The following is a 13,270-nucleotide window of genomic DNA, read 5'->3' as shown; positions in this document are numbered from 1 at the left end:
AGCAAGAATGATTTTTCTATATATAAATATTTTTGTTTTAATCAGAATAGAATTAAATGATCCTACAAGTCTGTCAGCCACGTAAAATTCTTGAGTTTAAAACAAATCTGAGTGGGTATCCCATAATCAGACAAAAAGCAATCTACCTACAAACAACACAATGACTCAAGCAACACCAAACTGAGATATAAATGTAAAAGCTCCTTTTTTCTAAGTTCAGTAGCTACACTTAAACTATTTGTGTTTACATTCCTAACAAAGCACACTTACTTAAAGTTACATATTAAGTTTTTTTTAAATTCTGAAGTATATTAAATTATCACTGATGTTATATACTAAATCCTGGAACCTATACTTCATGTATTTAATATTTCAGTTAACATACTTCAGTTTCATCTTTCATGGCATGATCTTCATTCTTTGGTTCCTCCTGAGTATCACATTTACCAATCAAATCCTTGAAAATAGCCAAACGACATTCAGCATTTTCTTCTAAAATTTCTCGTTCCTGAAGGAGAGTTTCCCTTTATAACAGAAATTAATCCCATTAAGAAACAGAAAAACCACTACTTTACATTTTTATTTTAAATTTCTAAGGACAAGCACATTATAAATTAAAGTAAAAGTGTGAAAATGTTAGTTGCTGAGTCGTGTCCAACTCTCTGAGGCCCCATTGACTAGCCCACCAGGCTCATCTGTTCATGGGACTTTCCAGGCAAGAATACTGAAGTGGGTTGACATTTCCTTCTCCAGGGGATCGTTCTGACCCAGGAATTGACCCCAGGTCTCTTGTATTGAAAGCAGATTCTTTACCATCTGAGCTCAGACAGTAAATAAAAAGACTTATAAATTAAAAGTCAATTTAAATGATCACTCATATATAATTCACAGTCACCATGGGGATTAGTAATAGCTATTTCCAAGCTTGCATAAAGGTTAGAGTTTAGAAGTCACCTAATATAAAAAAGCAAAAATAAATTTTTTTCACAAGTAAATAAAATTTTCAATTTTTATTAGACATGAACAAAAAACCTTACTTAAAGTCAGCTTCTCGTTGGGCCAAATACTGAGTAAACTCCTGTGTAACTTCTTCACGAATTTTAAATTCCAATGTTAACTTTTCCTTTCTTTCATTTATTAGTTTTTTTTTCAAATCTTCTATTAAATCCAGAAGTTTCTAAAATATAAATATTAAAATTCTAATTAAAAAGCAAATAAATTCCAAGAGAAAGATATCCCATGTGTTTAAAAATAAAACTTTTCATTTCATTACTATGTTTCTTTTTAACAAAGATAGTATTTTCACTAAAAACTATGTATATGCAGAGATTGATTAATGTGAAAAATCAAGTTCGTCTCCCCACATTTTAGAAACACAGTTCAAATGTCTGTCTGGTTACACAAAGAATGAAGAGAAAAGAAAATTTGAGCATCTATTATCTACTAGGAACTACTTTGGGGAGTTCATATTTTATTTCATTTAATCTACACAACCCTTTTTATACTTAGTAGGAGCACTCAAATTTCCTAGGTAGGGAAAGTAAGGACCAAGTCTGTGGTAAATGCTTAAGTCTGAGTTTAAAGTTAGTCTGTCAAAATATAGAGCAGTTACTGCGAATCCCCAGTTTTCAAAATGGCAAAGGAAGATATTACATATTTTATTGGGTTTCTATAACTATCCAAATGTAAGCAACAACTCTGTCTTTGAAAGCACACACATAATTAATCATTTAACATGGACAATAAACAATAAAACAATTAAAATTTGACATTATAGCCAGTATAGGTATGTAAATTATAGCAGTCAAGAAAACAGCCTGATAGCCTTTTTTTAAGGTTTCTGATTAAAGTTTCTCAATAAGAAACTAATAAACTCTCTCAAAGCTACAGATCTTTTACTTTCTCAATTTTATATTTGAAAATATTTTACAGATACCTTGACTTTGAAATTCTAAGAACTTCTACTGAGGAAATAATTTTATATTTTGGCTATAAAATAGACACTGTGTTTTTTGCAACAAGTGGTTGTACATAAACAAAAAAAAGTAAAACGCAACTTAAGTCAAACTTAAGAAATGGGTTCAACTATGGCACCATCATACGGTAAAACTACTGTAATGAATTATGATGACATATTTACAATTCATAATTTCCACAATTTATTTTTAAATGAAGAAAATCAGTTAACAATATTGCAACAAACAGTAAAAATCTATTAACACGATAAGTAGATTTAGAGACATTTATATTTATTTCCCTTTTTCTTTTTCTAGATTCTGTCATGATTATATAATATTTTTATAATTTTAAATAACCACAGACTTTTCCCACTGTTCAAAACAATAAATATTTAATAGTAACTCACAGTAACTACTGAAGAAGAGGGGCTTCTCTAATGGCTCAGATGGTATAGGACCCATCTGCGATGGAGGGGACCCAGGTTCAGTCCCTGGGTGGGAAAGATCCTTTGCAGAAGGGAATGGCAAGCCACTCCAGAATTTCTGCCTGGGAAATCCATGGACAGAGCAGCCTGGCAGGCACAGTCCATGGGGTCACAGAGAGTCAGACACGCCTTACTAACACTTTCACTTTTCACATGGAAGAAATGTGGGAGACTCAGAGAAATCTGTATGAATGTGGGAAAACCTTGGGAAATTGGTTTCTTTCAGTAATTCTCAACAACTAGTTTTCTACCACTGTTAGTATATGATAAAGTATTGAGTGAAAAAAATTCTGGTTGGTTATTCAAGTTAAATGAATTTTAAGCATAAATATGTTACTATCAATATATTTCATAATGATCTTTAATAATTTCATAATGATCTTTAATACTGACAACCCTCTAATTAATAAAATGCTAACAATGTGAAGCATGAGAAGCCTAATCATTTTCATTTTGAGAAGTATTACAAAAAAACTTGGATGAAATTTTAAATTTGAAGTACCTAGTAAATATTATAAGATATGCATTTACACTATATAATCCTACATAAATGACATTATTTTTCCTTAATAAATTCATAAATGACTAACTTAATAAGCTTAACAAACATTACATTGACAACTTAGCCTAGTTTTTCACTGAGGGAAGAACTACATCACAGAGATCCAGGGTAAAGCATGTTCAATCACATGGTGACCAGATAAACTAGAACTAATGGCATCTGAAGCTTTCATCTTCATTTCTAAGCAACACAGGCACAACAATGGCTTTCAGGGACACTGGAATAAACTATTAAGATGAGAGTATTTAACTCAATACATCATTGATCTATTTAAACGTCTATAGTCCAAAAGAGTACTATGATGTCAGATGTGTCAACACCACTGAAAGTCAGTTAAAAGAGGGGAACCAGTAATGTGGACATGATCTATATTTCAGAACTGTGTGCATGCGTGCTCAGTCACTCAGTCGTGTCTGCCTCTTTACAACCCCATGGACTGTAGCTCGCCAGGATCCTCTGTCCATGGGATTCTCCAGGCAAGAATATCAGAGCAAGTTGCCATTTCCTTCCCCAGGAGATCTTTCTGACCTAGGAATCAAACCTGCATCTCCTGCCCTGGCAGGCGAATTCTTTACCACTGAGCCACCTGGGAAGCCGTATTTCAGGATTAAGGAAACTTAAATATATGTATGAATTTTATTTGGACAGAAATTACAAGAAACACCATTAAATCCTATTTGTTTCTATAAATATAAGACAATCAAGCGATTTTTTAAAATAGAATAATCGGTACTAGGCACACATTTTGCACTCTTGTACTTAAGACTGCAAGGTAAAATTTTGGAGGAGTATGCTAAAATCACAGGGTGAAACGATACTGGGGAACAATGAAAAGAGACCTGAAACACAACACCGAGTTAACCAAAACTTGGCTTCACCAAAAATGGAGAAATTAGACACTGTCTGCCTCCTAATGTGATTCAATGGGAAATTCAGAACTTCATATATATAACAAGCTTGCCTAAAGTGTTAAACCTGGATCATCTTATGATAATTATCTTATGATAATAAGATGATCCAGACTGGAGGTTTTTTACAAGACAACTAACCACAAATTTTCAAAAATATCTATGCTAGATTAGAGATTAACTAAAGAAACATGATAATCAAAAGCAATGTATTGCATTGTAGATCAAAAACAAAGTGGCTATGAAAGGAAATATTTGGACCACTAGAGAAATCTCGATATGGACAATACAACACTATGTTACTGTATTAATGTGAAAGTGCTTAGGTATGAAAATGGCCTTTTGATTGTGAGGAACATGCCCATGTTCTTGGGAAACATGCTGAAGTAGTTAGTTGTAAGGTGTCATTATGTCTGCATCTTGTTTTCAAATGATACAGGCAAAAAAGATGTATATTCACACTCACAGAAAGAGAATATAAAAATGGTAAAATTTTAACAACTAGCAAATCCAGATGAAATGCAAATGAGTATTCATTATATTTGGAGAAGGCAATGGCACCCCACTCCAGTACTCTTGCCTGGAAAATCCCATGGACAGAGGAGCCTGGTAGGCTGCAGTTCATGGGGTCGCTAAGAGTCAAACACGACTGAGTGACTTCACTTTCACTTTCATGTACTGGAGAAGGAAATGGCAACTTTCAAAACATGTAATGAAAGATAAACTTAGTGTATTGTTGGAAAAAATGGGAGAAAGAGCCTTAAGAATTACTAACCATAACTTCAGAATAATAAATAAGCCAGTTTTAGAAGTATGAGTTAATACATACTCTCTTCCCCGCATGGCTACTAAAAGCCTTATCATCCTCTAATGTATCATCTAGATCTTCATCAATAAATTCAGTTTCCACATTCTGCTTTTCTTCAGCTTTTTCTAGATCCTCAACCAAATCTTCATCTTCCACCACATCTTCTAGGCTACTTTCCCATGAAATCGTGGATCTTTTTTCATTTAGTATTTTATTATCTGAATTATTAATATCTAATGATTCATCTTGAGAAGATTTGACAGGTCCAAATGATTTCTCTTGAGAGCAATTTAAAATATCTGGAACACAAACCTGGTAAAATATTGAATGTAACTTTTAAAACAAAGGCAAAAACTGTCAACAAAGAAAAAACAATTATAAATTTAAGTCAAATGACAACTTGAGAATTAAAAAGAAAAATCTATCCAAATATAGAAGGAATTAGCACACTCAAATACATATTTGATAAGAAAAAAGCTAATTACACATGTATACTACATATAAATCTACTTTCCTTGGTTAAGTTCTTAGTACTATTCCCAGCAGGGGGTTTCCTGATTAGCCACTATATAAGCCAGATAGACAGCACAGCATATAGTTCGCTGCATACTTGCAATTTGTAATGGGTAAGTTATTTATTACTGAGGTCATTTTACTCTTAAGCAGGGGTAACTTTCAATTTTTTTCCTATGCCTACTACTCAAATATTACATTTTTAATTTTCAATTATTTTCTAGGTTTACAGCTATAAGTACAAAATGTATTATCTACTCTAAGAAAAAAAATCATTACTACTCTAATAATACGAAGCTTAACAAATTCTGAAATTTAGCTATATTTACTTTTTGTGCAATGGCTGAGAACTTCAACACATTGAGTGTCTCATCATAGGTAAAAGAACATTGGCTAATGTTGACAATCATACATATCTTCCCTTTACCATTAAAAAAACTTTGAAAATAGTGGGTCAATTTACTTTCCCGGAAAGGCACATGCTGTTGAAACCTATGGAAAAAATTTTCAAAAAATTTAAAGTTAAAACAAGTCCCGTGAAGTCAGGATACTGATAAATTTTACAAAGAAATAACATAACAACCATGGACTTAAATTCTAGGTTAGTGATTAGTTTCATTTGTACTAGTCATTTTCTGTTTATTCATGTTGTTTTCTTTAAACACTGCTACTATTATTATTAGTACTGACAATAATAACCAACTAGGCAAAATGTAAAGGAAGTCACAATGAAGTGGGTTGTGTTCTCTAGTGTATAGCAATTATGCAATATATAAACCTTAACTAGAAAATGGTAAAGGCTGGATTTATCATTTACTTAGCCTAAAATGCTAGTTAATACAGAAATCTACCACATCTAGAAAAACACAGTGCATTAAGAATAATATGGTTTCAAAGTCTGTTAATAAACCAGCATTAGAAGCTTATTATCTAAGTTGTCTGTTGATACATATTTGCTATAGAAAATATACTGTGTTTACCTGAGTCACTGGCATTGACTGATAATGCCATTGATAATGCCAATGATAATTTCTATCATTCCTAGTCATTACGTAAGAAGCAAGTTAAAAACAAAAGAACTTTCTAAAACTAGCAAAGCTGAAAGTTTAAATATTATTAATATAATCCTTGATATGCTGATAACATGTTCAGCAACTCTTACTTTGACTTTTCGCTGTTCTTCAAAACACTGATACACTTTCCCAGAGTCAATAAAGAAGTGTTGATATTCCCAGTCTCCCTTAACCTTTCACCTTCATTCTGTGTCCTCATGCTTCGTTCTGAGCCAGCAAGATCACATAAAGACAATCTAAATTAACCAGAGGAAAAAAACTTTAAAAAATTCTTCAAAACAAAAAAATTCAAAATAATTACAATTTAAACAATGCTCAACTTACTCACTGACTCGTACTACATGTGGTATTTCTGAATCTTCAATCTGTAATATTCTAATGGTAAATATGCTGTGACTAAAAGAAATAAACAAAGATTAAATATTATCATTCTTTATTTCTGCATTCTAATAGGAGAGGCAAGCATCTAAATCAGTATCTATTTTTTATCCTAATACTAGCCATCATTACAGGACTACATTCTCCAACTAGCTGTCAGGTATCCCAGTTTAGTGCTCCACTGTCACCTATATAACACTCAACTACTAAAACCAAAGAGCTTATCTTTCTTTCACTTAGCCCCAGAGCCTTCAAATTTACTCTTCTCAACATTCCAACTTCTATGAATGAAGTAATTCATAATAAAGTCTCAATCTGCTTGCAAAGATATTACTTATTAAAATGGTATAATGTACAGCTAAATCACTTGAATCAAGCAAAGTATACATTTGGCTTAGATGCCTACTAAATATTGGCTTATCTGGATTATATGTTGTCCTTAAGCCATACATGGGAGACGGGGCTCTTTCTCCTTTAAGAGAAAATCTGTTTTAAGTATCTCACTGTTTAAACTTAACATCCTTTTGTTTCTCATTCTCCAATCCCTTTCATGAAAACATCCTTCCTTAGCCCTTTGAAATACTGGCCGAACTCAGTATTTATACAGTGTCTATGTTCATGGAGTAAGTAGAAAAAACCCAGAGAAATGTCCTATATTACAGGCAATTAAAACACTGAGCTTAGATGTTCAAGTATAGAAAGAATAAAAATATTCACGTTGAGTGCAAATTAGTAAATTGTATGTTAGAACAAGAAATTAGTCCTGATAATCTTATTTAACATATCAGAAAACCTACTGTCTGATTTAATCTTAAATTAGTTGTATTTAAATAAGCACAGCTACTAGGGCTTCCCTAGAAGCTCAGTTGGTAAAGAATCCGCGTGCAATGCAGGAGACCCAGGTTTAATCCATGGGTCGGGGAGATCCCTGGAGAAGGAAATGGCAATCCACTCCAGTATTCTTGCTTGTAGCATTCCACGGACAGAGGAGCCTGGCGGGCTACAGTCCATGGGATCGCAGAGTCCGAAGGGGCTATGTGACTTTCACTTTCACTTTCAAATTAGCACAGAACACCTGGGTGCCTCAGGTCAGGCTTATACCACAAGATTTACTCCTTACCTTCTACTAGAAGCATTGTTCAGTTTTGTGAAAGCAACACTCTGATGCTTTGTTCCTAGCTTTAAAAGTCTATACGCTTCTTTGGCATCAGATACTTGAATCCACTGTAGATCTTTAAAAAATAAAGAGGCACATATCAATTTACAAATGTACAGCATTTGCTATACAATGTAATCTCTTTGAAGATTTGTAATCTCTTTCCTAAAGACATATAATGAAATCTTTCTTTTAATAACACGTCCTAGGTATAGCCAACTCAGCTATCTCATATTCCACTAGGAAATAAATACACAAGATGAGGATATTATAATGATTTTCTAGCATAAACACAAAAAGTAAATGATCCTCAACAGTTTGCCAAAGGGAAAATTAAAAACAGGTTAAGATTCCTCAGATTTAGACATAGGAAAAAAAAAAAAAAAGACCAAGTACATTACAGAGTAAACCTAGATAATTAACTAGCTATGAGATTTTAGATAGATTGCAATTCATTTGTGAGTCATGAAATCAAATTTCTTGAGCCATAACTAGCATTTTGTAAAAATGAAGTAGAATGTACAAAACACCAAAGTGTATTCCTTGCAGTGAGGGTAAATATAATTAATGATCATTTTCAATTGTAAATATGCATACACACACACACACGCGCGCGCGTGCAGGTTGAGAATCATGATGTCATTAATAAGTATTTCCTGCTGTAGGGTAGTGATTTTTAAAAGTTGGAAAAATACCACTGTGGTATACCAAGTAACTCCAAGGTCTGAATACTGTTACAAAGCAGCAGAATAATGTGAATATACACACACAGCTTTTCCTGTTCCCTAAAATTCCATCAATAATGCTCAAGAAACAAATTACTAAACCCTTTTACCTTCAGGTTTAATGAAAATACCAAAACATATTTTCAAAGCACAAACTACTCTTACTATCTTGCAATTAATAAATAGTATAAAAACTTTCAATTTCCAGTCTACTTTCCTATAACAAAGCCTAGAAAGAAACTTCAGAGCAAAAAAGTAAAAAATACTCATCAGTATACCTTTTATGAAAGAATAGCCCTTTACATCTTGGGAAAGGCGCAGTGTCTTTCTCTTTTGGAACTTAGATGATACAGGAACAAACAAATCATAAATACATTCGTTGTAAATCTCAAAGAAAGATACCCACACAGAAAATTTTCTATTAATATCTATATTCAAGTTTGAGTGTTCACAATCTTTCATGGATTCTTCAAACTCTGGGATACTCAAAGAGTTTGTTAGACTTCCTACAGAAAATAAAAAAAAGATAATCACAAAATTAAATAAGATAATAGGCTATTATCTTATTATCTTTTAAGCCTCCCCAGCTTGAGAAACTAAGTATACAAATCTTCTAATTAGCAGTGTCCAAATTTTTTTGGACCAAAGCAGATAAAAATATTTGTGTTAACCAAAATTTGGCTTTTTTGTTTTGCAAATATGTTAACAAACCAAAATGAAATTAAATGTAAAGGGCAGAGAAAAAAATAGTGCCACTCTTGAATTCAACATAAAAGTTAACAATCAGTAAAAGTTAACAATCAGTAACAATCAGTTATTAAATCCAAATAAAACCTTATGGTGACTGGCATTTCATAGAGTTATGTACCATTTTTGAAGTATTATTGACTGTGTCATTAAAGAAATTAAATCACCAGAAGTGACTCAAAAATTAAAAGCCTTTTAAATAATCCACATCTTAAAAGTCTATGAGAAAGGAAACCTTACCATAAAGAGCACCATAACTGTCGTTATGCGTAACAACCTGAAAAAGAGTTCTTAAGTTAAAAAATGTTTTTTGTTACGATTAAATAACCAGTAAATTCATTACCTATCCAAATAAGTCACCAGCCTTACATCTACTCAGTTCAACAACCTAATAAGAAATTTGGGGAAATTACAGAAAATATTCAAAGGAATACCGTCATATATGATCCCTGCCACTCAGAGGCAATTACTATTAATATCTCAATATATTCCTTTCTATTCTTTTCCCTACACTGATTGCATTGTAAGCTTTCTCTCTATAAAATTAAAAATTATTAACAAACATTTGGTGGCTGCATAACTGACGAGATGTGATGTGAAACGACTTAATTAAATACTATTAAGATAGACATCTTAGTATATTTTTTCTTTCTGTAATTTAATTGTTCCCTTAGGCTATATACCTTAATCTGAATTGATAGATGAAAAGATAACGAACTTTTTTTTAGGTTCTCACTCATAATATAGTATTGCTAAATTGCTTTGGAGAAATACAGTTTACAATCAATATATGGAAGGGAAAGTGTGTATCTCATGTCATATACCTGAAACATATAATACTGTACAGCAACCTCAATAAAAAGAGATTTTTAAAAAAGAAAATATGATCTCAAGATTTTAATATTTTAATAATTTCACAGGCAAAATAATATTTTAACTAGACAACCTGTTGGAGAATTTTTTTTTCGGTATTAATGACTTGAATTTCCTCTATGAATTATCTATACAAATATCCACCAATCTCCACAAATCTTGTTAAAATACTATTTTACTCTCAGAGAGCATAATCATGGACTCTGAACTTTACTCTCTACTGAGCAACACTACTTTGAAACCCTGATTTCTAAATTATTTAAAAACAAATCCCCATCAGTGTTTTCAATATATCCAAAAAGATTGTTACTAGTTTTTAACAATCTTAGAATAAACATGCAAAAACATAACACAAAATCCAGAAGGCACAGAAGGAAAAAATAGACAAGTATAACTTTATTAAAACATGTTTTAATAAAAAATTATTAAAAAAGGAAACATAAACCGATGAGACACGTGAACTAATGTAGTAACAGACTTATGATATGTTAAATGAAAAAGCACGTTATAGAGTGTCTTTATAATAAAATCTCATTTTTGTTCAAATAAAAGACCATTATCCCACATATAAAAAAAAGGAATAAAGATATACGCGACTGTTTATATATGACTATATTTGCGTGTGTACATGAACTTCCCGGTGGCTCAGTGGTAAAGAACCCGCCTGCCAAGGTGGAGACGCAGGTTCAATCCCTGGGTCCAGAATATGCTCTGGAGAAGGAAATGGCAACTCACTTCAGTATTCTTGTCTGGGAAATCCCATGGACAGAGAAGCCTGGCGGGCTACAATCCATGGGGTCACAAAGAATCGGACATGACTCAGAGACTAAACAATATATAGACATACATAGAAACCTCAGTACATAGATTTTATTATTTTTGGTATACTGAGAAAAAGATCAAAAAGGATATGCTCATATCTGTTAATATTAGTTTTTCTCTTCAGAAATGAAATTATAGAAAATTATTTTTTATTTTTCATATCCTCTTGTTTTAGATTTTGTATATACACATTACTTTTACAAATAGAAAAAGGATTTAAAAAAATCATTATATAGAAAGTTGCTGTTTCTACAACAACCTAAAATGATTAAAGAACATTTACATTTGTTTTGTTTAAACATTTCAGCTGTTTGTACAATACAAAATGAAGAGATGTCTTCAAAAAAGCTTTTAATCACAAAGAAAAGACAACAACTACAACAAGCTATTTCAATACAGGCTGAAACAAACTGAAGAGCTAATAAAAGGTCACAATTATGTGTATTTTATCTGCTAAAATACTCCCATACCTCTTTAATTTGCCGAAGTAATGCACTTTTGCTAGCGACTTCTTCTTTCTCTTGGTCTGGTGATAACCGTAAGTATTCTCTGGACCTATGTGGTTTAAGGTTCATCTTTGTATACAGTCTTTCCTGAAGACTATCAAATAATACATTCAAAGTTCGAGGAAGAATGCCAGTATTTTCTTCTGTGCCTATGACAAGAATTTGTGTTTTACAGTCTCTCAAAGTACTAAGAGTAAAGAAACATTGTTGAGCTACCAAGACTCCTTTTATACCACCAATAGGCAAGAGTTAAAAAGCTAAGACAAAAAGTGAGAAAAGTTGCAGATTACTCAGTGTTCCATCACTTTGGTTTTCATTGTATAACTGACATTTATCAGCTATTAGTCTGATGTAAAACCTGAAATTTTACATTCAGATCAGATTTTAAGACTGGCTATCATTCATTATCACAAAGTATAAAAGTAAAATAAAATATGGTGTTTCCCTGGTTTTCTATGCTTAATTCCTTATGTTACATCAGTCCTTTTTCCAAGTTTTCATCATTTAGTTCTCTATCATATGGGTAAAGTAGTTTTACAAATTAAGTCAATCTGATTTAAAAGCCATGGGCAATACACATTCAATATGCTATTACTATTAAAAACAGAGCAAATTTGCAAGGTAATGGAAACATAACTATAAGTATTATGAAAATGAGCAGATATTAGGGCTTCCTTTTTTCTTTCTACCAAAAATAAAACCATTTACCTTGAAACGTGTAAGTTTTTCCGGAATTGGTTAGCCCATAAGTAAAAATCAGCCGACTCTGTCCTTTCAAGAGGTCTTTAACTGGCTGCAGGATGCAACCCTGGAAGAATTCCTTCTGTGTAGTTTCTGGGCCAAAAACCTAAACAAGCATTTTTTAAAACAAGTATTTTTAGAAAATTCAAGTTAATTAATAGTCATGAGTTCTACCCTTTAACATTTTTAATATTTAAAATATCTGTCTTACAAGACTCATTCTTAGAGTTGACATATCCCCAATCCCAACAGATACAATTGCTAGTTTAACTACTGCCAAAAGTTTTCACGACAGAAATCTGATCCAGCCAATAACCTTTCATCTAAATTTTTAAAAGAACGTTTCCACCAACCACAAAGAGACTGTAAGATTTTTACAATGATTTATTCACTTCCAATTATATGTTTACACACCTAAAAGTTGAGCCCTACCATTGAGAAAAAAACACCAGAACCTAAGATCTAAGTTTCATAAGCACAAGGTGTGTAGAGTTCATTATATACAATTAGGTAGCAATTTCGGAGAAGGCAATGGCACCCCACTCCAGTACTCTTGCCTGGAAAATCCCATGGACGGAGGAGCCTGGTGGGCTGCTGTCTATGGGGTCTCACAGAGTCGGACACGACTGAGCAACTTCACTTTCACTTTTCACTTTCATGCATTGGAGAGGGAAATGGCAACCCACTCCAGTGTCCTTGCCTGGAGAATCCCAGGAATGGGGGAGCCTGGTGGGCTGCCGTCTATGGGGTCACACAGAGTCAGACACGACTGAAGTGACTTAGCAGCGGCAGCAGCAGCAATTTAGCTTAAGCCAAGTCTTTTTATCTTAAAAGAAAAACCTTCAGTTTCATATGGGCACCTACCTTGGAAAAACTGAATTTTTGTGCCATCTGCCCAGAGCTTTTCTCACTTAAACGACCAAGGGTAGTACACTGAGGATCCTTCAGGACAACAGTCTGTGAATCCAAAATATACACACAGCCCTAGAACACAAATAATTAAAAACCCACAACA

At 32.8% G+C, this 13,270-nt stretch overlaps 1 protein-coding gene across 5 annotated transcripts in view; it reads right to left on the bottom strand.

Moving 5' to 3' along the window:
• KIF20B (kinesin family member 20B) overlaps positions 1 to 13,270 on the bottom strand; it is an 85,231-nt gene that overhangs the window by 57,495 nt on the left and 14,466 nt on the right. For all 5 annotated transcript variants that reach the window (XM_044935222.2, XM_044935221.2, XM_025274110.3 and 2 more), the window contains exons 4-15: positions 13,120 to 13,239; positions 12,223 to 12,361; positions 11,479 to 11,663; positions 9,554 to 9,590; positions 8,845 to 9,072; positions 7,806 to 7,917; positions 6,632 to 6,703; positions 6,397 to 6,543; positions 5,564 to 5,726; positions 4,743 to 5,033; positions 1,038 to 1,177; positions 386 to 524 (exon numbers count right to left, since the gene is read on the bottom strand). In XM_044935222.2, coding sequence (XP_044791157.2) covers positions 386 to 524; positions 1,038 to 1,177; positions 4,743 to 5,033; positions 5,564 to 5,726; positions 6,397 to 6,543; positions 6,632 to 6,703; positions 7,806 to 7,917; positions 8,845 to 9,072; positions 9,554 to 9,590; positions 11,479 to 11,663; positions 12,223 to 12,361; positions 13,120 to 13,239 — 1,773 coding nt within the window. The remainder of the gene's footprint in view (positions 1 to 385; positions 525 to 1,037; positions 1,178 to 4,742; positions 5,034 to 5,563; positions 5,727 to 6,396; positions 6,544 to 6,631; positions 6,704 to 7,805; positions 7,918 to 8,844; positions 9,073 to 9,553; positions 9,591 to 11,478; positions 11,664 to 12,222; positions 12,362 to 13,119; positions 13,240 to 13,270) is intronic.

Source organism: Bubalus bubalis, chromosome 23, assembly GCF_019923935.1.
Source record: "Bubalus bubalis isolate 160015118507 breed Murrah chromosome 23, NDDB_SH_1, whole genome shotgun sequence".
NCBI lineage: Eukaryota > Metazoa > Chordata > Mammalia > Artiodactyla > Bovidae > Bubalus > Bubalus bubalis.
The sequence above is the reverse complement of the archived record's forward strand: the minus strand, read 5'-3'. Positions and strand labels throughout refer to the sequence as shown.